The sequence below is a fragment of the Anas acuta genome, chromosome 14 (assembly GCF_963932015.1).
Source record: "Anas acuta chromosome 14, bAnaAcu1.1, whole genome shotgun sequence".
Classification (NCBI taxonomy): Eukaryota; Metazoa; Chordata; class Aves; order Anseriformes; family Anatidae; genus Anas; species Anas acuta.
The window spans coordinates 3,192,991-3,219,697 of record NC_088992.1 but is presented as its reverse complement, the minus strand read 5'-3'; the positions used below and the strand labels follow the sequence as shown (position 1 = coordinate 3,219,697).

At 38.0% G+C, this 26,707-nt stretch overlaps 1 protein-coding gene across 1 annotated transcript; it reads right to left on the bottom strand.

The window, feature by feature from the left end:
* Positions 1 to 3,063: 3,063 nt before the first annotated feature.
* DDX46 (DEAD-box helicase 46) lies at positions 3,064 to 26,290 on the bottom strand. Its single transcript, XM_068698615.1, has 23 exons — positions 26,127 to 26,290; positions 24,084 to 24,272; positions 23,663 to 23,803; positions 21,627 to 21,744; positions 20,511 to 20,676; positions 20,069 to 20,220; positions 19,664 to 19,777; positions 18,847 to 19,012; positions 18,228 to 18,348; positions 17,710 to 17,885; positions 17,135 to 17,256; positions 16,416 to 16,494; positions 14,509 to 14,591; positions 13,595 to 13,759; positions 13,121 to 13,283; positions 11,968 to 12,161; positions 11,243 to 11,380; positions 10,428 to 10,577; positions 9,589 to 9,786; positions 8,760 to 8,978; positions 6,557 to 6,701; positions 5,792 to 5,865; positions 3,064 to 5,069 (listed from the first exon to the last, which is right to left on the bottom strand). The coding sequence occupies exons 1-23, from the start codon at positions 26,141 to 26,143 to the stop codon at positions 5,022 to 5,024; spliced, it is 3,138 nt and encodes a 1,045-aa protein (XP_068554716.1). The 5' UTR covers positions 26,144 to 26,290; the 3' UTR covers positions 3,064 to 5,021.
* Between the last annotated feature and the right edge of the window lie 417 nt (positions 26,291 to 26,707).

The window sequence follows — 26,707 nt, the reverse complement described above, 5'->3', positions numbered from 1 at the left end:
GTGTCCTTGGGCCCCGATAGCAGCTTCCAAATCCCAGGTTCTAAATCACCGCGTACATCCCCAAACAGCACCCGGACGAGTGCTGTGAGGTGCTCTGTGTTACTCAGATGGAGTCTTAGAAAGACCAAGAAAGATCAGACCAAAACAAAACAAAACGGCAGCTTTTGCAAGTGTCTAATTCAGTTTTTCTAAATATTTTCCTCTCCCGCTGCTGTTTGAGGAGCTGAACGCTGTGCTCCAACCCTGCGATATTCCATTCTTACAATACTCAGAGCTCTTCAGGCCAAAAACTGCTGTGAAACATCCTGCCAAGATGCTGGCTCATTTTTTCACCACTGCTTCCTAACGCACACAGGAATTCTCACTTTCAATATAAAAAAAGCAGCAGGGAAAACACCCTTTAATTTAGCAGATGATTCAATTTATCGATGAACATCTTCCTGTTTTTAACTCGTTTTGGGAACACCGCTGCAAATCCAGTGTGGTAGTTTGAGAACCTCTGTTATTGTAATATATTAATACGGACGGCGAGGGGAGTCAGGCCATGCTCGGGCTCCTGCTTTATTCAGAAAAAATTGTGATCTCCACAGAAATGCTCCTATATCACACACCAGTGAACCTGTAATTCGAAACAGGGAAGGTTTCCTCGCAAGGAGCTGTGAAACCCGAATCGGGCGGTGGTTGGGGCTATCGCTGGGAGAGCCAGTGCTAAACGTTTGACCTCGGAGCTGGAAGCGCCTTTGTGCGGGGCCGTGCCTGCATTGTGCTCTGGGCAAACTGATTCCAGATGAGGCAACGCCAGTGCCCATGGTGCTCAAATATTAATTTGGTAGCTACAGGGTCCGGTTTCCTCATCTGCACACCGCTAATAAAAACAGCAACCAAAAAGATGATAAATTTGTCTGTGATTCGTTTGGTGAAATCTTCCTGGGGCCTGAAGCATGGCCATTACACAGACTGGGAATTTGCTTCCCCCTTTTTTTCCATAATGGACTATTATCGCTAGCAATAGCAGATGATTATATTAATTACCTCTAAGGTAGAAGATGCAATGAAACACTGCCCTCCCTACAGCCAGAGTGCAAAATCCCCTTCTCCTCCTCCTGCACCAGGTCCTTTGGTGGAGCCAAATTCTCAAGGAGAGGAAAGGCCCGAGGGCACAAGTTCCTCCTGCTGCCAGCGCAGAGGCTCACAGGAGCTTGGTGCCATCCTCAGCAACAGGGGATGCCAAGCAAGCTGTGACATTGCAGGAACTTTACTGCCAGGACCAACAGCCTATTAAACAATAAGATGTTGGAGCTGGTCACTTCTATAAATTCACTTGCTCGCTAACATACACAGTCAGAGGAAATGTATGTTTTAGTTAAGATTAAGGATTTTCCGTAAGTGTAACAGTTTCCTTGGTAGGCAGTTAGTTTCAGAGCACTTACCCAGTCCTATTGTTCTGAAAAATGTTTGGGATGATAAACTTCATATTTAGCACGGTCAGAGTATATAATAATTTAAGAATCATATTAATAACCTGCTATGGAGGGAGCATAATTTCTTAGCTCACTACAGCTAATTATTTCTGAGCTACTAATTAATTTACCTCTGTTTATGCTGGTCAGCTTGACAATTTGGTATCTCGGTATGAATAAAGAAAAATATTTAAATTTGTTTCAGATGAGAAGCCTCAGCGAAGCAATGTTTGGGTGGCAATCACTCAGAGTAAGAGTCATTTATTTAAAAACAATTGTTTCCACTGTAGCTAAAAATATCAAAACAAATCTTCTTGTCCAGTATTGTATAAACATTTTACAAAATGTACATTTTTGGGACAAATTTGAGTGCAGCTGGGTGCCTTTTATCTTTACATTTCTAAGTTGTTCTCCGCCTCTGCTCCCCCCGTGCAACCACAGTTAGCTGGAGCCAGAATTTCTTCTGCAAACGCCTGAGCTCTAAGAACACGAACTTGTTTAAGCCAAGACCATATTTGGAAGAGATCTGGGTCAAGAAAAATAATCAAAAGGAAAGTGCATTCCTTGGGCATCACGTGAGGTCAGCACGCGCGCACACATCCCACTCACAGGATCAGAAGCAGCGAAGGGACCGCGCACGACGCTCACAAATAACTCACCGCGAGAAGACTTGTGGCAAGGGCTGGTTTTGCACCAGCATTCACATGCTGAGAACCACCTCCACGTATCACTTAAAGGGCATTCAGGCTGACTTAGAAAATGCTGTAAAAGAGGTGCACAGCAACAGAGCACCAAGAGCCTGAGCCCATGGCAGAAATTTTAAACTAACTCTGAGAGCTCCACAGGCCACATTCCCAGATACATGTTCCTGTTTCTCTAACCCTGGCAGCAGTTCTACTGAAGTAACAGCAGTCCCTCATAGGCAAAAACTCATTCATGACCCAAAATCAAATTATTTATTTCATTTACCCACCCAAAATACTGCTCCCTGTTTACTGAAGCACTGGAAGCACTGGGTAACCTACAAAGCCAGGACCATATCACCTTGGGCAGGTGACAGAACAAACTCTGCCCATACATATATACATATATATGTTAAGAAATACATAAAAATACAGCACCCCTGTGCTCTTCCAACAACTGGTGACAGGAATCTGTCCAGGGCCACTTCCCTGGAAAACAGCGAAATGGCAATGTTTCTAAAGCTCTCATCTATATTCCCGGACACACATGGAAAGGTAAATAAAATATAAAAATGTAACATTTTTTTAGTACTTAAAATTCTCTCTTCTCCCAATTTTCATTCTCATTTGTTTCCACTATTTTTTTTCCTTGTGTACTTGTTAATTTGGGAGTTTCTTTCTCCTGGCTTTTGGCTTTTGTTTTCATGTATTCAAACACCTTTACTGCAACTTCTTCACGGCAGCAGCTCATTAACTGAGTCTGACATGCATCTTCTTGTATTTCTAGTAGAAAATGACAAGTGATAGTTACTATACATTCTTTCTACTCCAAAAAGTGTAAGGCTAACTCATAGAAAAATGCAGAAGCAAGATAAGAGCATAAACCAGAAGTTATTCATAAAGACAGTTTCTGAAAAATATACATTGAAATTATTTTTATTTTTGCTGGAATTTAAAAAACATAGGAATATTGACATTGCATTTAAAAACCCCAGGAAGATAAAGATTACACATCGTTTCATCTCTGAAATCCAACAGTGCAAAGCTGGAAATCATAAGAATGTCTCCATCATGCCTTTTGTTTTTTTTAGGAGATACCAATATATATATATGAACATTTTGAAACAAGATTTTAAAAGAAATGTCAGACTGTCCAAACTTGAAAGTGCTCTTCACTACATACATCAGTATCTGTCGCTCTTCTGGGGGGATGCTGTCAAAAAGACAATTCACCAAACTAGTTGTATGAAACATATCAAAACCCACTTTTTAACAGAAAGAAAACTGATGGATTTAAAGGGAACCACAGATTTTTACCTTAGAGATTCCTGTTTGAAATTTTGAAATACATTATTGTGTGTGCTTCTCTTTGTTGAACTTAAGGACTTATTTGTATTAACATTGTCAAGTACTACATTACGGGTGTTTTTATCCTCAATGCGTACTGCTGATTTGGTACAATCATTACTTTCCTGTATTGAAAGTAAGATACACTCACGCTAGAATAACCGACAGTTGTATGCAAACAGAAATGGCCATTTAAATTACATGAAGTTTGGAAACAGAAGTTCTAAATTTACACAGTTATGATGCAGGTTGGCTGATTTGTCTTCACCAGGGGTAAAGCAGTATATACATGGCTATTTTAAAATGACACATTTCTTCTCCATGTGTCAGGTAAGAAAAGCTTTCTACAAAAGTCCTTTTGAAAGTCATCATCTCGAAAGTCTTGCAGCTGCCAGAATAAGACGATTCAAATTGCTACTGCTTATGCTCCAGGTAAGTAGACACATGAAAGTTAAAAGAGCAAGAAGTCTCCATCATGACTACTAATGGTTATGGGGATGAGACCTCAAAAAGAAAGGTCTTGCCTGTCCCAGTAACGTGGTAGCTTATTGACTGCAGTGATAGTCAATATCTGCGGAATTGACTCAGAAATAGTTATCAATTTTTACTTAAAGCCATGTCCTAACAGTAATAAAGACAACAACCCTGGGGACAATCACGTTAAATGTATATATAAGAACACTATAAAAAGTGACAAAGTCCTATATTAATTACAAAAGAGGTTTTCCTTTTTTTTTTTTTCTATTTCTTTTTGAACTAAACAGGCTTTCGTTCTTATGTCAGAGAATGAAGAAAAAATTCAAATCCTAAAATTCTGATGTTTAGAAAAGATGTGGAAATTATTTTCATACTAAAAAACATTTCACTTTACAAAAAAAAAAAAAAAAAGGAAAAAAGAAAACAAAAGCAAAGAGTTATTCTATTACCTGGATGAGAAACACAAAACGGGAGCTGAAAGGGATGAGTAGATCTTAAAACCAGACCTCAAGTATTTCTGGATAAAATTCTCTACTCTGATCACTGCAAGACTCTCTGACCTTAGAGGTACATTTGTACAGGGAATGAATGTGTGTGGAACCAGCCAGAGAGATGCTAAGGATCAGGAGAAAATCCTGCCTTTATTTTGGTGCTTTACCATTATTCCAGTATAAACTGATATGGTACAAATCATCCCCACAATATGAAGCAGGTACATTCTAGCAATTTCCAACACAAATCCCAATATTGTTTAATTTACTTAACAGTATAGTCTGTCAGGAAAATTAAAATCTGTTTTATTTTATATTCTTCATGGTGTAAAGTATATACTGCACTTTTAAATTAAATCATGCTCTGCCCAAACTGGTCTGCTTTAAGACTGATAACCTTAGTGGAGAGAATTAAGATGTCTCAGCAAGTAACAATTTTCTGTTAAAAAATGTCCGCAAGACAAAATAAAAAAAATCTTAATTTACAATAAGCAGTGTAAACAGCAAAAACAACAGAAGCCACAAGTTTCACACACCAGCCACCAGCAGGTAACTCCAAATACTCATAGCACTTTGTATCTTCCTTTGTTGGTTGGTTGGTATGAATTTTGCTGCAAATAAAGGAGAGGATAAATCACAGTTAAAACGGATACATGAATTGCAAGAAAACCCCACTAATAGTAAATTCCAATTGCTAAGGAACTGCTTATTTAAATGTAATCTCCTCCTTTAGAAGACATCATTAGGCAGAGGCCAACAAATTTGAGAAAAAAGGCATCTTAAGAGGAAAAAGCCAGAAAGACACTGTTCTGCATCTAATGTAGTATTACTGAAGGTTATTTCAAGAGGAAGCCAAGGTGTCTTCAACCAGAGAACTCAGAAAAACTGTTTTTCAAGGCAGTTTCTTTTATGTAAACAAAGTTGAACGCAGCTGATTTTTAGCTGGGTATACTGTAGGGCTATGGCAAAACAAATCTCTCAAGACATATGAAGTATTAAAATGAGGGGAAGGATTCTCCCCCCCCCCACTGCGTGACTGCACTGAAATTAGGAAATTAATTAGGAGCTGACTATTTATTTAAGGGGTATTCAGTCAAAAATCTCTGTTAATGTGTTATCTCCATCTGCTGGCTGGATAATAGCCGTATGCCTAGTTGATTGAACAAAGCAATATATTTTCTGGGCTGTTCAAGGAAACAGTTTTTTTAGATCTACAGGTTCAAGTCCCTGGTATTAATAAAAACGTATGTCTGAATGCCAGCATTTGTTGAAATTAATTTCATAAAGCACAAGTTAAGGCACCTTCACTCTGCATCCTGAGTATTTCACTTACCAATCTAATAAGCTCCTCTTTTATAAGTCGTGTGATTTCTGCCTTTGCTTTCTGTACAGCCAGTTCATTGGCACCTGAAGGAAAAAGAACAAAAAATCTTAGATTTTCTATCTGTGAAACCTATGGAATAAACAATGCTGACTATTTTCACAAACACTGTAGAACAAGCCAAATATCCACAAGCATTTACTGAAGAACACCCTAGTATTGCATAGACTGCCACAGGTAACAGCAGTTTGTTTTAAGGAAAATACTTAAAACAGATGTTTGTAAATTACAATGTTCAGAAATACCTAAGTGGGTTTTTTTTGTTTGTTTTTGTTTTTTAAGAAAGACTCTGTTCAATCATCACAAAGTCAAGCAAAGCTAACTTGTTGTTGATGTAACTTCTTATACCTTTAACAGCCATAACCCATAAAATCCCATTTTCTTCCTTATTTCACACGAGCACAGACAACATCTTTGTGCTTATGCTGATTGTTTTTTTCCTTTTCTTTTTCTCCTCCAAAATGATTCCCTAACTGTTTATTGTTGTTCTGGGGCAGGTCAGTGTTCTCGGGAGCAGCATGTCTGTGCTCCCCATGGATCATTTGCCAAAGTGAATGGAGACAAATGAGCATTTCCTTAGTAATTATATTTATTTGCAAAGTAACTACAGTGGGTCTGTAACTCAATATCCAAACACTATGACTTTAGAGATTCCACATCTGATTACAAAACCAGAGTAGCATCTTTAACTGAAATATTTAAAGAAAGAATACTTACTTTCTATAGCTAAATAAATCTTTCGCTCTCCTTCCTTGGGTTCTTTGCCTGGAGGGAAATAAGTTCCTCTGATTGTAATAGCAGCTTCAGAATATTCACTGATTCTCTGTAGTGCTTCTTTGGAGGTAACTTTCCATCTGGCAGTCTGCAAGGTAAAGGATACAGGAGAATCAAGAAGTAGAAAGGCAGCACACAAAGCAGCAATCCAAAGGTTAGTTGACATTTTAGACAAACAAGAACATTGCACTGTGAAAATTGATCAGGGCATTCTACTTTAAAAATAACTGGCTAGAATTTCAATCTACATTTTTATTCAAGGATATTTAACAAAACCTGCCTCTTATGTCAGCAAAATAAAGTTACTGAAGGAGAAAAAGAGAATGGATGCACAGTACCACCCAAACAAGAACCCTAAAGACCTTCCATTTCACTACACTGGAAGTTTAAAAACTGTAATTTTTTCTCGTGATTTCCTGAAACAGCACTCAAATATTTTATTCAGCACTTTTTGCACATGAATAGACTTCAAGGGCAAACATATACTGGGTACTTCCATTTAATAATGCTATTTACTTCTACACAGTTCATTGGTTGAAGACAAAAATTAAGTGAACCTTAAAATCTCTGTAACTAAGGCATAAACACTGTCACTTGTTTTTCAGGACCTTGTAAAACTGTCATGAATCTTCTCTAAAATATCCTCAAAAATCCTTCCATGTGATAAATGCATCCAATTCATTTAGACTATGAAATTATTAGAAAATAAGTAATAAGATTGCTGTAAGAGATAGACCAAGATGTTTTGTTTTTCATATGTAACTCCTGGTGAGCTCTGGCATTCAAAGGTGAAGACCTTAGGACAAGACTGGAGAAGCTCCAACCGTGTTCATGCGAAGGCAAAGCTACTTCTGGCAGGAGGAACAACCTCCATCTGGACTGTTCCTCAGTTCTGGTAGGCTGAGCATACATGTATCCGACCTTAAACAACCACTTTCCCAGAAGCCAGCTTTGAACTATGACCTAAAAAGGCAAGTTGTACGTCCCTGGATCAAAACTTTGCCTGTTACATATTCTCTCGACAGGAAGAATCACATCAGCATTAACCACACTGCAAGAAATGACTGCACCCATAATCAGCAAGGCTACACTGTGCACATGTAATGGTACTGAATGGTGGCGTAGCACTGCTATAAGAAACAGCTTATGAAATCAGCTATCATTCTTGCTTTAGGTACCTTTAGGAGATTATTTTATCTTACATTATTTATCTCTGTCGTCTCAGACCTGCATGTATATGCATATGCTGTAAGATGAGTCCCTCTCCCAAAAGGCTTATAAAGATTTTCCAGGGACGTAATCGGCAGCGATGATTCACCCCGATGAACTGCCCTTTTTACATGACTGTTTCAGAGGAGGTGTTACAAAACATTACAGAAGAAAAAGAGGACCTGGAAAGAGGTGTTTTTCCAGGTGTAGCTCTACAAAAAAAAATCTGAAGATCTAGGATTTGTTTATTTGCAGAAAGAAATACGCAGAAACCAAAACCCCTGTCTAGCTGTGATGGGTAGGCAATGTTCTGTACCTAGCAAGCCTACCTTGGAAGGGTTAGGAAGTAAAATATCCTCAGCACATATTATCAAATCTAGAACGTGGTCTATGAATGAGCAGTTTAGAATAAGAATTAAGAGCATTTCTGAGAAGAAAGGTTAATAAATTGGTAACACAACAGCTTGATTAAAAAGGCAAAGTTTTTTTTTTTTTGTTTGTTTGTTTTTTTAAAACCTCAGAGGTAAATACAAGCAATTTGTGCTTGGCACTGGGGAGCAGAAATCCTCTGAGTAACAGATGAGGCAGACTAGAGCAGCAATATTCCAAATGGCAAAAATACTCGGTTAATCAAAAAGCAAGGAGCAGTACTGGAGTCACAGCAGAATGGCCTTTCAAATAAATAGAATTCTAGATAGCAAAGATCTGGATATGGGACAAGTCAGTGGCAGAGGGTCAAAAGATTTTTGTATGGTAAGGAATGGAACACGTCCAAAGCATTGTTTATCTATAACCGAGAAGTAACCACAGATGCAGTACGTTTGTCTAGATCCAATAAGAAATAGAAACAAAACATTTTATTGGAATAACCACAGTCTAACTTGTATTTGTTAAACAACAGTTGTTTACATTTGATTATAGCAAAATAGTTACTTGCCTGTGGAAAGTCATTGATCTCTAATTCTTCTTCATATCTCTTGAAAGATTCATTTTGTCCTCCATCCTGTTTCTCTTCCTCCTGCTTCTCTATAGGTACATAATTCAGCTTAGCATTTATTTTTTCAGCCAGTTGCTCTGCAATGGTCTTGGCAGATACAGTAGGAGCTTGAATTGTGCCTCCTCTCAGGATAGCATTTGTTGCCTGCTGCATCACATCCTGTAAAAAACAACCAACCAATCAAAACCAAAACAAACAAAAAAAGCAGGTCCATGATGGAAAAAAAAGAGAGCCAAAAGAAGTCTTATATAAGCCAACACTGGTTTCATTAAAACTTTGTAGTTATTAAAAACATCCACATAATAAACACATATTCAAAATTCCCCGTTTTTTCTTTTCCTTTTCTCAAAATCTAACCCTCACATCTGCACGCAGAAAATCTGACCGGTCTTTTGAACCCTCAGTTCAAAATACCTTTGGACATTCCACACCACATTAACCTAAGTCCAAACCATGTATTACATGGTTCAGCAGAGAAAGATATTCTGCAACTTTGCTAAACCTGACAAAAACCTAATCAATTACTGATAAAATTACACAATTAACTTTTTGCCAGGGCTGACAAAGCATTTCGAATTCTGTATTAAATTAGCTCAATTACAAATCCTACAACTTGTTACTGAGTTAGCCCAGTACAAATGTGCTAATTAACGCAGTATTGTATTAAAAGTGAAGAAATGCTACATAAAGCTACATCCAGAAAACAAACTGAACACAATCTAAACAACATTTAAATAAATAAATAAAATTTGTTCTGTAAAGATGTTACCTTAAAGTGGAAGGGGACAAATACTTGTGCCTCTGCTCCAAGATTCTTCTGGGCGTTGATTCTCAAAGCCAATCTTTTAGCAATTTCCAATTTCTCTGCATTACCAGCTGATGGTGTAGGAGCATTCGATGATCCTGGCGTGCCCATGTCTTTTACTCTTTTCTTTGAATTGAACATGCTTTCAATTTGTTCATCAATCTAAAGAAAATAACAACTATTAGATCACTACATTTATCGTTAAATTATCATCTTAAAGGTGGTGAGCAGTAAGACGCAACTAGTTTACATCCTTTTGAAGAAATAAATCTTGTATAAATGATAGAAGCATGCCCAGAACTACAAATCGACAATCAGAACAGATGATCAGGAAAAGGTCTGACCACAGTATTTACTTTCAAGTTCATGAAAAGGAGTGTAACAAATATTAAGACAGAGACCTAGAACAGATTTAGAAATAGTAAAAGGCTACTATGAATTTCTTTAAAATGCTACAAGTAGAAAAAGTTTATAATTGAGGGCAATTACTCCATTTAATCCATGCAAGATTAATATTACAAGGAAAAGAACTTTCTGTAACATGTATACAACTATATACACACACACACTATTTTAAGTATAAAATACCAGTCAGAAACAGACTTTCAAGAACTTGCCATGAATCTTTTCTACGAAAGAATACCTATGGATCTACTCATGGAATTTTAACTTGTTAAATCAGCAGCGCAGGACATGGAGTAACAAAAAACCATGCATTCTGCAACATATTACATGATCTACCAGAAAATAAAAACAACACATGAATATATTGGAAATCCTTAATACAAACTTCAGGTACTTACATCAACAGCTGTATCTTCATCATCTGAGTCTTGCAAGCCAAGAGCTGCTTTCTGTAGCTTCTTTCTTTCATTAGCCAAAGCCTGTTCTGTTTCATCAAATTTAAAACCTTTGCCAGAGAATCCACTGCTTTTTTTAATCAGCTTTCCCTCCTAAAAACAAAAACAGTGCATTTTTACATATAAACAAAACTTTTAAAATCCACTTCCAACAGTCATGAAATAACTATGGAAATATACAAATAATTTAAGTAATTTATTTAACAAAGAAAACCCTAGGGTGTCTAGAAAGCTCTTCCAATTTTAAGTACTGTATTTTACAATGAAGTGCAATAAGAAATGCTGTGTTGAGTCATCAGATAGAAACAGTACACTACGGGGATTTTGTATAAGTATACATTTTAAATGTTTTTCAAATGCAGTAAAAAAAAAAAGATCTGTTCTTATATTGGAAAAAATCTGAAGTTACACTTTTCAGCATAAACAACAACGTCCAGTTGCAAGGGCTCTAGAAATAGCAATACACATTCTATGAAAGAGCTTCAGTATCTGGTATGTGCATTTTGATAAAAGCCAAAGCACCCCTTGAACAGTAGGCGTTTCCATACCAGATGACAATATTTAAATTCTCAAGAACAGTCTTGTAAATGACAGTCAAGATCCTAATCTTGAAAACACTTCTATACTCACCAAGGCATATATCTGTTCCCAATGAACTCCGGGAGATGACTCATGTACGTACACAGTGTACAACTGGACCCACGTGCGTATGCATTAAATCCAGAGCAAAGCCCACTACAGAAGAAAGGATTACTTACAGCCTTCTGCTGGTCTTTGAAGTCAGCCCAGAGCTTCTCCAAATCAGTAGGAATTGGATTCCCAGACAATTCCAAAGCCTTAATGATATCACCAGCATATCGTGCCTGATCCTCAGTAATGAAGGTATATGCAAATCCCTAGTCAAAATTAATTTAGAAGATGGTAAAGACAAACCTTTAAAGAAACCTTAAGTTTACTGTAACACTTTTGCACAGGTTCTGCTGTTCAGGTCAATAAAAGTCACTGTGATACTCATGTATGTTTTTTTTTTTCTTTTTATTTATTTATTTCTAATAGGAATGTAGAATGAATAATGTGATTTCCCAGGAAGCTGATACAGATGTAATCAGCCACAGATGGCAGTAACTGAAGCTTTTCCTTTCAATCTTGTCATGGTTGGAAGTTTGGAAAGTAGAATTTTATAAACTTAGTAGGGCTTATTTCCAACAGTGAAAAACACCAAACTTTCAGCCACAAGTAAAATTTAAAAGAACATCCATTTATCAGACAAAAATGCAAGTTCCAACTTCCACAGTGCCAAAATTCAGAACATATTTTACACATCATCTCTCAAAAACCTTTATAGGCACTCTAGAAGAAAATCCTTTTCCCACCAACAACATAAAATACTCCCTCTGTAGCTACCCCTTGGAACACCTTTATCGAGCAATAAATAAGGCAAATTTTTCAGTAATAACCAAAACAGGCAACTGATTGTACTTACTTTATTGCCAGCTCGTCCAGTTCGGCCTGCTCGGTGCACATAATCTTCATAATGGTTGGGACAACTATAATTGACCACCAGCATCAACTGTTTTACGTCCAAGCCCCTCGCTGCTACAGATGTGGCCACTAGAAGTTTGCAAGTTCCATTCTTGAAATCATTAATTATGCTGTCCCTGTCGTACTGATCAATACCTACAAGAAACCAGACAGAACAGTTGCTTATAGAGCTCTGCTCTTTATTAATTTTTATTAATTACCTTCTGACTTTGAGTCAAAAGATTTTGTACACAGGTCAAAACACCCTCCAACTTCAAACAACCCAGAGCCCATGCCAAGAACATTTCAATACACTTACTCCCAGGCACCATAAATTATCCAGAATAATAAACCTCTCAGTCTGCTATGCACAGTAATGAAACCTTTAGCTTTTCCAGTACAAAAAGATGTTTTACCATACTAAGATTTTCAAGTTTCTTTAATAAGATTTTCTATTTGACTTATGTTCAATTCAGTCCTCATCTAGAGGCTTTGTCTGTTCTCTGAAGACAATGGAAATCTCAGAAGAATGAGGGTATTTTTCCCTCTTCCACCACTGCACTACACGAACAGTGGTTTTGTACTTATTGGTGACTGTATTTTCAAGAACTCTCTATTATATAAAAATTTAAAATACTCTGTGATGGACAATATTCTAAAGAGATATCCTCTTCTTAGTACGAAACTACTTCCATTATATTATTTCTTGATGGCAGAAATGTGAAACAATAGCTGCTGTTATTGTGGAACATCAAAAAAAAGCTAACATAATACTTTCCAAAACTGGTATTCACTGCTCTACAGTATTACGCAGCTAGGAACATTCCCTAAGAGGTGTTACCATTCAGTTCACAACCCCATTGCACAGAGACAAGATTGGGCATCTGTGACACCTCACATGGAACAGTAATTACAGAAAACTATGGTGTCTATTTCAAATTAAGCAGCAAATATCTTTCCCGATTACAAAGCAAAAGCTGCTTATGAAGAAATATTCTAATCTGGAATACAGGAACCAAGCAAAACATTCCTACAGAAATTCCTAGAGAAAAACTACAGAATACCAATTTTCAAGTTTGGAGTTCTTAATTTAAGGCCTTAGGATCGCATATTACCTCCATGAAGAGACAAGCAGGGATAAGAAGCTCTCATTAAATCTTTTAACAACCCATCAGCATGTTCTTGTTTGTCTACAAATATGATAACAGATCCTTTCTCCTGATAGTGTCCCAGTAACTCTAGTAACTTTAAAAACTTGTTCTCCTCTTCTATGACAATCTGAAAAAACAAACAAACAAAAAAATTAAACACACTCAGGGTACATAGAATAAAAAATAAAAATTGGGAATAGGAGACGGCCTTTTCATGCTGCTTCTGTACCTAGTGGTAAAACTGCTGCTCAGCTACAAAATCAAGTAAAGAAAAAAAGTGATCACACTGCATTTTCACATTAAGCTATGTTTTCTTTCTGAGTTAATGTTTAATAAACTCACTGAAGATCTAAAAATAAAAGCTCCCTTTACATTCGGTACTGCTGGAAATGTTTTGTAAGCAAAGGAAGATGAGCAAGGCATATGTGTGATACTTACAACATGCTGCTCCACATCAGAACAGACAACGCTTCTGCCTCCAACCTGCACTTCTATAGGTTTACTTAGGATTCTCCGAGCTAATGCCTCCATGGCTCTGGGAAAAGTAGCAGAGAACATGACAGTCTGACGGTCAGGCCTGACGTTGTCTACAATGCGCATAACCTGGTTTAAAAGAACATTTCCTGTTAATACCCAAGTGCTATAACTGAACTTCATACACATACCGAGCTGTCTTCCTTCAAGTTGGGTGGTATCTGTATCATACAGAATACAGAACATTTCTTTACAGATTTCCTCTTGGGACTTAGGTGATAGCATTGCAAGACAGGGAAACCTTGCTGAAGTCAACAGGAAATTGAGTGGTAATATGCAACCCCACAGCAGCCCAACAAAAATCCAAAGATTTGCAGCAGAAATCCTATAGCTCAGGAGACAAAATAAAGGATTTTTCCTAATTTTGGAGGACAATATGGCCTGAAGGTAACTGAAAGAACCCTGGATGTCCAAAGCTGCAAGAAAGTATTGTTTCTGTCACTGATATTTTAAACATTCCATTCCTGTCTCCTGCAGGATGTTGCCAGGAGGCATGACAAAGTTTATTAGTAGGCTACAACTACTACTATGACACCTACATCAAGGAATTACAAAGGGCCACAGATATCCAAAACAAGCATGTAAAAAAAAAAAAAAGTATATTATAACATATTTTTTCTCTAATAACGGATTTATCAAAACCACAACATGTGAGGATAACACAAAATTTAAGGAGTCAGTTTAAACTGTCATCCACATACAGCACATGTCATTGAATGGTTACTGGCAGTCTAATAATAACATAGCACAGATTCTTGCAAAATCCTTTAAGTGAGAAATAACACACTGTGGCAGTATCAGGCATGTCGTTAAGTTACCTGAGGCTCAAAACCCATGTCAAACATTCTGTCTGCTTCATCAAGGACAACGTACGTGACTCTGCGGAGATTTGTCACCCGACCTGTGAAAGGAGAGGAAAAAACACATGGGAAACAAAATCAAAAGGAAATCTAGTTTCCCTCAGGAATATATATATATTTTAAAAGTTATATATTCTCACTATCTTCTATCAAACACATTAATTACTTTAAAAAAATTCACTAAAAGTGAATTTTAATGTTCTCATTTTAATCTCAATAAACATTCTGGGAAAAGTGTAAGTATGCACTAGGCCCTTTATTTTGTCAAACTCTTCTCTTGCATACCATCATAGGGCCAGAAGAACCTGTAAAATTCAGAAAACAGCCCTCGCCAAAACACATCATAAAACTAAGACTGAGATGAAGCAAGGAGCCACATCAGCCATTATCTGACAGCGCCACCTAGAAAAAAACATATTAGAGATTACAGCGCATGTGTGGAAGGCAAAGTCCAGTGCTAACTGTTGCAGCCTCAGAAAAATTCCTTTTACACATATAATCTGTAATGCTTCCTTGGAGCTAGAAATATCTATTTGAGGGTAATCACACTAATTCTAGTTAACTGCTAATAATATGCATAAAACAGACTAAGCAGTCTTTTCAAAATGAATATAGAATGACTATAAAACCTACCCAGTATCACTATTAAATTGGAAAACAAGAACCACCCCAAACTCTGGGACAGCTGGAAACAAAATTGTTGTATATCTGTGAATACTTTGAAAGGATGACGGACAGGATAATTAACACCCTTCCCAAACAAAACAGCTAAGAAGTTCCCTTTCATCAGAAGGATTTAACTCAAGGATTTAAGAATCATATACTTAAAAGATACAAATACATGAACATATTCAGTTCCAAACAACTGTATACTGACACTGTCGAGTGCTCTCGTAATGGAGCATAATTTTCACATTTTCGACAACCAAGACTCAGACTTGTGCCTGTCAAACTACAGCAGAATTTGGTCCTTACAGCTCCAGCAAATTGTAGCTGAATCTTCAAATTATTCTGGGGGGTGATTTAGCGCTGCCTCTTTTTTTTAATAAAAGGTATGGAATTCACACTTAAGTAACAAAATAAATATTTCTTAAAATCTACATATCTATTTAACACCTTAACACTTTCATCCCCAAATAATAACTTGGTAAATTTACTTGGGAACAGCATTAATGTACCTACCTTTGACGATTTAAGTCTTGGAAGCCCAGTTCTATATCTCTTGAAGGTACTTTTTCCACAGAAGTTAAATAATGTCAACAGTTTAGTAGAGGTTTTGATGTGGAATAATTTAATAATAAAACTTTATCTAGCAAGCATGCAATGGTTACACTAGGACAAAACCTCTTAAAGCTGCAGTGTCTCAGTTTAAATCAACCTGAGTATTTGATGTAAGGTCAGTTTTACAGTTATTTAGGGAGGGCTTTTTGTCAGGTGCTTTTTTTTTCCATTTTAAATCAACAGATAAAGGCAGTCACTCTTCAAGTAAAAGCAAGTAACTGCTGAGCTACGCTAAGAATTGTGATGGATCAACAGGCAGACACAGTAAGCAACTGTTACATAACCTTTCTCTAAACGACTTGCAAATTAGAAAATTTGAGACTACATTTTATGTTTAACTCTCATAAACATTCTCAGAAACTCTTCAAGAATGCAATGTTTCCTGTCCTCCCCCAAAAAGTCAAACCAATATATGATTAAACCTGTTACTAGTGTTATATATTCTCAGAAGCTAGATAGTGCAGCCTGAAGAGATATAAGAAAATTCCATAAGACCATTTATCAAAATACATGATCTTCTGAATTTGTTAGAATTACACAACAAATAAAAAAAAAATCTCCATAGTTAAAGGTTTTCTACTCACCATTGTTAGCTGCTAACATGTCAATCATACGTCCAGGTGTGCAAACAATAATTTCAGCACCTCTTTTGAGTTCAGCTATCTGGTTTTAAAACACAGTAGAATTAATTTAACAAACTATTAGTAAAAAAAAACAAACAAACAAACAAACAAACAAAAAAAACCCATAACTTTACAAAAATTAAAGTTACACACATTTGCAGTTACTTTCATAAGTAATTCATATTAGTAAAACAGACATATTTAAAAGATTTTACTCAGCAATTTAAATCTTTGGAACGTTATGCTTTCTAAAAGAGTAACCTCTGAAAAACTAAGTTACTACCACTTGAAGTAGTTACAGTGAAGGCATAGCTTCTGTACAGTTAAGGGCCTGTATGGAATGTCACGTTACATCAGGGACAAATGATGTATTCACAAGTGTAAATACACCATGTTCCAACACATGTAGTCATGTAAGTACAAATCCTGTGGCTTCCATAAAGGTGGGGTAGAAAAATACCCTGGAAATTAATCTCCAAATGGCGCTAACATGTAATATTTGATAATGCAACAAAGCAAATTTAACAGTTTCTGATTCTTGTTTGAGATAACTCTTGAGGAGAACTGTAGTAGAAATAGAGCTTCTGAATCAATTTCGAACTAATTATGCATCACAAACAGTTTAATTGTTTAACTAATAATATCCAAGAGTTATTTGTCAAGGTATGTCATTTGCATACCTGTTCACTGATTCCTGTTCCTCCATAAACACAGACAACTCGAAGTCCAAGGGTCTTTGAGAACTTCTTACACTCCTTGGTAATCTGCAAAGCCAACTCGCGAGTAGGTGTCATGATGACAGCTGAAATACAAAGCATTTTCATCATACGTTGTAATATAAGAGATGATGTTATTTATACAGTAAAAGTTAATCTTTAGTAATGAAGTATAAGCACCTCTGAGAAGTATGTGCAACTTACTACACAATTTACTTTTTTTTTCTTTTTTTTAAAAAAAGTCATTTCAAGAAAGAGAGCTAAGACAGTATGAGGATGGGTAGAAAACGTATCAAAGTTTTAAAATCAAAGGAATAAAGGTCTCCCTTACAGATATATGGATATGCAAGTACTCTTGAAATAACGTTAAATAGCATGGTGACCACAAACAACAATAAATTCATTAACTAATGCTGCTCACTAACAGATGACAGTCAGTTAGTATTCCTCCCTATAAGTAGGAGAACAGAAGACCCCTCTCAAGTGTATGTTTGAGCTCATTTATTTGAATACCCATTTTGAAAATAAAAGCTCTGTACCTATGGGACCTTCTCCTTCTTCTAAAGCTCTCTGATCCATAATATGCCTGAACATGGGCAACAGAAATGCAATTGTTTTTCCACTTCCTGTTTTGGCAATGCCAATCAAGTCGCGACCATTCATAATCGCTGGGATAGCCTGGCTCTGAATGGGCGTGGGCTTTTCATAGCCGTGCCTTAAAGAAAGGAGAAAAAGAAAAAAAATATTATAAGGACAACATAGGATTTGACAGGCATGAAACACAGTCATGCTAGAAATTTTCTTATTCATATTTATATGTATGTATCGGTGTCACTCAAAAAACAGCTTAAAGCTGAGGAGCACTAACATTACATAGGAATTACAAAAGGAATGTTTCTCAGTATTAAACCATTATGAACTATTCTGATGATCATATACATAGCATCTACAGACATCGACATGCTGCTTTATGCAATTAAAAAGGGTTTTCTCCCAAACATTTGACAAAACACTGAACAAAATCAAGTATGACATGATTTGAAATTTTCTTGCTTACTTTTTGAGAGCAGTGAGAATTTTCATGGAAATACCACACTGTACCCAGGTTTTTATTGGTTTGGGGCAGCCTTTTCCCTTGACTGTTATTCCCTCCATCTCCAGTCGGTACACATTCACCTCTGAAACAGAGTTTGCACTACAATGAAATTTCATTTCTTGACATTTCTCTACTACCTTGATCTATATATTCTTGATCTGTTCCTGAACATTAAATACTTCTTTTATCAGCACCAGAAAAAAGGTTTTTAGCTTGCTACACATAAATATAGAATGTAGGTGGAGAGAACTCAGGTACATTCTTCAAAGTCTCATCTATGATTATATGAGGTTATCAATAATAGTGATCTGATTTTTTTTCCATACCAAGTTGCTCAAAAGTACTTCCCCCTCACCTCCAAATTCTCTTCCAAATTATTCCAAAATCATAAAATAATTAGAATCATAGAACCATTTAGGTTGGAAAAGACCTCTAAGATCATCTGGTCCAAAAGTCTTGAGCATACAGTATTTTTTTGCTTTCTTCAAAACAATTCTACATTCAAACAGAATTTGCTTTTTTCTTGCACATCAAAATCTGCAAACATTCATTTCTTTAACAGTACGTAAGGTGTTCTTACCTTCTTGAGTCATTTTAGCAAGTTCAGGTACTTCAACGTAGAAGTTTTTCCTGAAGGGCTCATATTCTATCTTTCCATGATCCACTGGTTCTAGAAGCTTTCTCTGCTTGGTCTGATAGCCAGTTAGGGCAGTCTGAAGATCAACTTCCTCCTCTTCTGAGGAATACTGTATAAATTATAATTACCGTGTAAGCTATTATGTCTTATTATTAATACATAACATATTAAATAGTTTATTAAGTCTTCTGAGATGCTTTTTAATTTATATAGAAACTTTACTCAGAAGCAATAATTATGCCTTATTCCCTTAGACCAGACACTGAAAACCTAAGCCCTTCAGGCCTCACCATACACAACCCCATTTAGGACTCAACATTCCTAATCTCCTGAAAGCATTTTATGAATACAGTTTGGGTATGAAAGAGTAATTCTGAGTAAGTTCAGGTACAATCACTGAGCAAGATGGCTCTGTGAAAATCCCAGAGCACTGTTCCATAAAATTCAATATTCATGCTGATCTGCCACTGTGAAAAATGCAAATAATTGCACACTGTATACTCTAGAGGGACAGCTACCAGTTCGCTGAACCCACATCCAGAGAGGGCAGCTGACATTTATGCACTTGTAACAACTCTTCCTACTACAGGCACATTTGCTATTTACAGCCACTGTGTAACCATGGTTCTGCAAATTAAATAAGCAAATTCCTAGCTTGTAGCAGATGGAAAAATCCCAGAACTATCCTCATTCTCATGCCTCTTATAAAAGGTACGTTTATAATTTCTTTCACATTAGAAATACAAGACACTTCCATTACCTCCATTGCATCTTGGTCATTCTCCATGAGCTCCCCTTTTTTCTTTTCTGTCTCTACAGCTGCCTTTTTGGTTGTCACCACAGTTACTACTTTGGTAACAGTTGGTCCAGTTTTCTGCAAAAACAGGTGAGAGAAATTATTGAATGCATTACATAATGCAATGTACTTCTGAATGCATTATGCTGTTGGTTTTTTTTTTTTTTTTTTTACATCCTCCAGTAAAATTTGATCAGGATAATGATCCTACTTATTAAGAATACCATGAAATTCACATTAAGGCAGTCACTAAATACATCCTATTTCTTGCTTTTTTGCATTCACCTTTTTTTTCAAAACCATTTTCATATTAAAACACAAAACTAATTTTAAAAGACAAAGTTAAAAAATCTTACTATTTGATTTTACCTTTTCACTTCCACCTCCACCTTTCACACTTCTCATATTGAATTTCTTGACTTCTTCTTTTACTTCTTCCATATAAGCATCCAAAGGATCTAACTCTTCATCTTCAACCTCATTGCCTTCTTTTTCTCCTTCTGCGGTTTCCTCTTCATCATCTAATATCAGAAAGATGGGAATAAGAGAGGAGAAGTGTTCACATGTGTTCAATTATTACTCTGTCCAAGTAACTACAGTCCACTTTTATTACTGTATCATTTTTCCTCCTTAAAATCTCTCCAGTTTGTTATCTCAATTGTATCTTAAACTATTTGAAGCCATGACAAGATTTAGGCTGTGCTATTCTGTATTTCACATTATGAAAAGTCATTAAATGCTTTAAAGATAACATAATAAGCTATTATTAGGAACAAAAGTGTTTTAAATGTTATATATAAAAATTAAATACCATCATCATCTTCCAAACTCCATTTCTTTCCCTGTTTCATCTCTTCAATTTCTTTTTTCAGTTCTCCAATGTTTTCCATAGCCTTTTTGCGTTGTTCTTCCCTCCATTTCTCCACTCTTTCTTTTCGTTTTCTCATTTCTTCTTCCAGTTTGTTCTGATCAAAATTCTAAGAAAAACAACACACCAAATTGTGAAAATTAATGGCCACTGGCATTAGTCTATGCTTTTTTAGACAAACTCTCTCTTCAAACACATTTAACTGAGCATGCAGTAGATCACTGGACATACACAGACCTATCACAACATGAGTAAATAAAAACTACTAACAACTCTAACACTTTCGAGTAAGAAATTCATTTAACTTTTTTTTTTTCCACAGTAGCAGCTGGTATACAATGTTAAAAGTAAGAATGAATTAAACAATATTCCCTAATGAATTAAGCTTTCTTCTTTTTTTCTAGACCAAGATATTATATTCCAATGAGTTTCAATTCATTTTAGCCATTTACGCACACAAGACTAAAGAATTATCATGTTGTCCTCTACTTCCAGAAGTCCTCCTATGACAAAAAAAACACATTATTGATTTATGCACGGGGAGCCCTTGCTGACAGTGCAGTCACTATTAACAAAGGAGGGTTACTAATGACAAGCTGTTTTGGAAGAGTTAGCGAAAACAGCTGTTTGGGGAATTCTTCATCTAGGCACATCTTTTCACGATATGGAATAAGGCAAAGCATGCTTCCTTCCCCCTTTGTTCTTTGATTCCTGCCTGGTTCCAGATGCCAAAAGATTTTTCAGCTTCCCTACTGACATCTAATAGATTAAAAAGGAAAGATCCTTCACACACAACTGTGGCTTGTGGTCTGAGCAATGTGGAACCTTGCACTGAGAAGGATGTTTCTAATGGCAAGAACTAGAAGCATACTCTGTGACTGAAGTCTGTGTTACTGAAGAGGGTACTCTTTCATTCAGCATGAATTGTGTCCAACTCTAGGAATAGTTTTTCTTTTGTTAATGCAGTAATTAATCTATGTTAATGCAGTAGTTAATCTATGGCTAGCTTAATTCTTGGTTTATAAACTTAAAATATAGAATTTGGAAAAAAGCTTCTACCTCAGTGGCCACAGTAGATGCAGTAGCATCTTTATCCTTCTCTTCTTCTTTGTCTTCTTTCTCTTTCTTCTTTTCTTTGGAAACTTCCACACCTTCTGTCTTTTCTTTAGATCTTGATCTGAAAGGTAAGAACAAAGATTTCTTAGAATATTCCAGATTTTCTCGGGGGAGAATAGATGTGCCAGACAGAGACAAAACTGTGAACACAGTTACATTTTCAAACATCTTACAAAGCACTCTTTGTTCCTCAGAGCCTTCCTGTTTCATGGAAGTAGGTTCTATAACTGCCAGAAATGCACAATGTATTGTAATCCACTGATTCACATGCTTTGGTTCTGTTCTTCTCATTTCTTTACAGGACGAAGTTGCAGACTTCATTTCCAGAACACTTACTGCTGGTACTCTAGAGGTTCCGCAGCATAAACACTCCTTGAAGACAGCAGTTCATATGAGATGCTAAAAAATTCCTGTTTGTTCTATTTCTAGAGGAAGGTAAAGTAATCCAGCTCCTTGCCATGGAAATTTGAACATTCCCCTGTTCTGTACTGGCTGAAAGTCAAAAGAACACCTCTCCCTGGGAAAAGGTACCTACAGAACTCAAACTAATGTGCAGATTTGCATTTCACACAAAACCCATTTATCACAGACTTTACTTTCCTAATGTACTTCCTATTAAAAAGAAATAGTTGTATCTGAACCAAACTCCTGCTAACCCATAACAGTAAATGTAAAATTCACTTTAGCCTATTAAATCTCATTAAACTTTCTTCACAGTCCACTGGACAATTCTAATGCAAACCATATGCTCATTCCAAGAGACTGTCATTCCAGCTTCTCACAATTTCTGGACTGTTGTCAACCTACTCAGTCTTTATATGGACTGCTGTTACAACTTCTGGACCTTCCACTCATTTTACAGTATACCTGTTGTAATTATGTCTGAAAATCCACTCAAGCACATTTAAAAGAACATGACCTGTAGTTAAATTTTTACACATTTCTGAAGTCAATATCTAGAAGAGTAGAAGTTTCAATTCTTGACTAAGTCTATTTACTAGACAGTTTATCTGACTGTAAACCCCTAAGACTAGTACCTGTCCAATCCTTATTCACTAAGCACACCCACAGAATTCAACAAACAGCAGGTAAGAAACAGGCAGTGGCTTTACTAAAGCAGACTTCTCGACTTCTCTGAAGTGTAACACTATATGCTTTACTTTTCCACACAAATATCATTTAAAAAGGCAGATTCCAAACTTCATTGGCTTATATTCTTAAAAACACCTTTTATGTAAAGAGAGATGAAACACTGAGCTCAGATACCATCACTGGCACTGAAAAGAGCTTAGAAGTTCCTGCTACAAATGTCACCACGATGTTGTTTATAGATCCCCTGCTGCTACCTTATCCAGTATTTTTAAAAGCCCTGCTTTTATCTGAGAGAAAATGATAGAGCTTATCTCTGAGAACTCTGCACTCAAGCACATCTGGTAACTAACACTTACTGTTCTCCAACAATTTACACGTCTAAAGACAGGCTTCAATTTAATGTCTCTCATAGACAGCACCTGTATTTCACTAATTTGCTCATACATGCTGAGACACAAACTGTTCCTTATTGATACTGGAACCTGGGAAAACAATGCAGCACTACAAAATTTCAGAATGAGATTCAGTTTTAACTTTGAAGTTAACAACTGCCTTCTACTCCCCACCCACGTGCCACAACTTCAGTCTTAAATTAATGCTTGGATCTTCTTTTATAGAACTGTTCTCACAACAAAGTGTATTAGAAATAATAAATACACACACACATTAGTATTTAAACACCTTGAAGTAAGAAATCTAAAAATATTTGATGCATCAAAGCACATTAAGTGATGGGAAAAGATCAGAACTGTACATTCATCGAATATTCTCCTTGTTCTACAAAGCAAAGCTTTTGGTAGTTTTTCCTGAGGATTCCTTCCATTATACCAATAGTTTTGCAGTACTTTGTCACTATGATATGGACTGTAATTCAAGAACACAAATACCTGTTTTCTGTTTTCCTGTTCTTGCTTGGGCTGGGGGATCGAGACCGTCTACCTCTGCTTCTGCTTCTAGAGCGCCTTCTCTCTCGGCTGCGGGATCTTCTTCTCTCCCGACTTCGTTCCCTCTCTCTACTTCTCGAACGTCTGCCCCGGAACAAAATTGTATTTATTTAGCATGTGATCATAACACAATTTTAGCCTGCTATTGATGAACCCTTGTAAAAGGAACCCAACAATCATCAAGACCACAAAGAGCTAACAAAGTCTAGCACCAAGACATCATCTAACAAGCAAAAACATTAAGCACAGTAAAATCTACCACGGACTACAACAAAGTAAATAACTTTGATTTGATTGAGGAAGAACGTCAGTGTTCAGATGACAGAATTTTTTATGTGCTGTGACTGGAATTCGTAACTCCTACCTTTGACGCTTCCTGTCACGCGATCGAGACCTTCTCTTGTCCCTGCTGCGTGACCTCTCACGTCTGCGCTCCCGATCTCTGCTCCTAGAGCGTCTGTCCTCGCCACGTTTTCCCCTTTTGTCAGAGGGAGAACGACTTCGAGACCGGCTGCCAGAGCGTCCCCGTGACGCGGAGCGCTTCCGATAATGCCTGCATTGCAAATTTACAAAAAAAAAGAAAAAAAAAAGATGAACACGAGCTCAAGAATAACTCGCAGTGAAAGGACATATTTGTCATACTCGGATGGACAGGACAAAAAGAATTATTTACTACAATTTGTTGGACTTACTAAATTCCTGAACATTTTCAATAATCTTGCAAAACTGATTAATATACGTATACTCCTTACAACGCTGAAACCAGAGGAATTAAATGGTCATATTTTTGTTTTATTGTTGGTGTGCAAAAAGAAGTACCTCAAGAGAACACCAGAACATCAAGAACAATTCCTGTTTTAGGAAATCCACAGATTGCTATTACGTTTAGGGAAAGACCAAGTCTTTTTGAAACTATCTCACCAAATCTGCCAAACACTTAACAATTTTTGTTGCTTTTTCTATAATTTTCATTCAGGAACGCTATGTAAATTGTGCCTCTGCTCAGTGGAAGATCTGTCAAACAGCAATTAAAGAAACATAAAACCACAAGCATATATGATACAGCAGTGATCAATGCTGACATCAAAAGAAATTCCCTACTGCCATCAAACATCACAAAACATTTAAGCAGTTAGCAAGGCCTCAGAGGTGTGTGATGGAGATGGGAGACTTTCTCCCCTCACTAATGCTCTCTTACCCCAGCCAAACTCTGGGAGAGGGTAGGGGTAGGAATTTTCCCAGAGACTTTTCACCTGAGTGTACAAGTTGCAGAGGGACCTCCACTGTGACTGTATCATCTTTTCCAATTCCTGACTGTCAGTCACAGCGCCAGAATCATTCCTTTGTTCATCCTCCTGCAGCCCAGCGACCACAGACCCTACAAGCTCCCTACAAACCTAGTAGCTGGGCTTGGGAAGCAGGAAGAGGCAGAGAAAGCAACTTTTGGAAGGCATAAATTAGATTATAAGTTTATAATGTAAGTTTAAGACCACTTTTTATGTTATTTGTTGGTTCTATGATCCAGGTCACTACACAACCCCAAAAAAGACATAAACTTGCAGAAGGGGTCGGTGCTCCTGGGGATGAGACATGAGAGCGGGGCCAGCAGGAGCCACGTGTACAAGGCTCATTCCTCAGAGACTTGTGGCCTGCTTTGACCGACGTGTTTACGTGCTTTCTGTAAACAGTTCCGTTTGTTATGACCACGGAGCCCGATTAAAACTGGACGCGTTTTGGGGAGAGAAGCCGTGCTGTGAGGAGCGGGATCCTGCCAGCTCGGGCGCCAGCTGCTGGAGCTCAGCCCCCAGGGGATTTTGCAGCCCAAGTCCCTAACGGCTGGGCTAGGTGGCTTGAAACCAATTTAGGGATATCAGTGAGGGTTCCCAGCTCTTCACTGAGTCCCCAGTTTAAGTCCAAGCCACTTTTTAAAACCCAAACTCGTGTGCCTCTCTCGGGTTATGAATCCGGGAAGCTGTTACGGCGCAGGGACGGCTGCACACAGGAGCACAAAACACGCGCTGTTACGGTTCCTAACGCCGTTTTAGCATTAAAATCCGCTGGTTCGGTTAAAGCAGAGGGCACTAACACATGCCACGACAGCAGAAGCGAATTAAGGAGCTGGTTTCGAGCCGGAGGGGGGCGAACTGCCCCGACCCCGGCAGCAGAGGCCCGACCCCGCGCCGCGCGGCCACCCGCTGAGGGGGGAACAAAAGGCACACGTTTCTACACAAACTCGGCAAAAATAAAACCTATGAGGCAAAATACAGCCCGCCGGGACACCACACCACCGTTACTCTGCGTTAGAGCAAACGGGGGGCTCGGGGCTTTTCACCCGCAGCCCCTGCCCTCAGGGGGCCCCTCTCAGCCCTGCCCGGCCCCGGCCCCTTTGTTCCCCCGCTGCCCTCACCTGGACTCGCGGCCCATGGCGGCGGCTGACGAGGACGAGGACGAGGAGGAGGAGGATGAAGAAGAGGAGGAGGAAGAAGAGCAGGAGGCGGTGCAGGCCCTGCGCTAGGCGGCCATTCGGCGCCCCGGGCCGAGGCAGGGGGGAAGCGGCCCCTGCCCCTTCCTGCCCGCTGCCGCGCTCTGCCGGCCGGAGGGCGCAGCGCCGGGCACGGCGGAGGGGACGAAAAATAAGAAAATATAAGGAAATGGCAGCAAAAAAGCCGGGTGCTGCTGCTGCCCTGTTAGCGCTGGGCACTGGGAAGGCCGCAGTGAGGCGCGGGGCAGGATAAGCGCAGGGCCCAGCAGGCTGCTCAGAGAGCCCGCTGCGAGGCCTGTCCTGACCCAAAATCAGCATTTTGGGGCTCAAATGTGTTTCAGGTGAAAGGTGCAGCTCACACACAGACTCACAGCAACCTTGCTTCATGCCCATGGGACTGCACCCTGCTGTGGTTTGCAGCCAGTGGCACACAAAAATCTGTTATTCACCACTCAATAACCCGACTTCTGCAGCAGGCAGCGGCGGGGGGACACAGTCAGAGCATC

Coding starts and splice junctions, on each gene's coding strand:
- DDX46 (XM_068698615.1), bottom strand. Junction 11,381..11,967: donor CTGGACGAGCTGGCAATAAA/GTAAGTACAATC, acceptor AATTTTGACTAG/GGATTTGCATATACCTTCAT. Junction 5,866..6,556: donor GATTTATTTAGCTATAGAAA/GTAAGTATTCTT, acceptor TTTTTCCTTCAG/GTGCCAATGAACTGGCTGTA.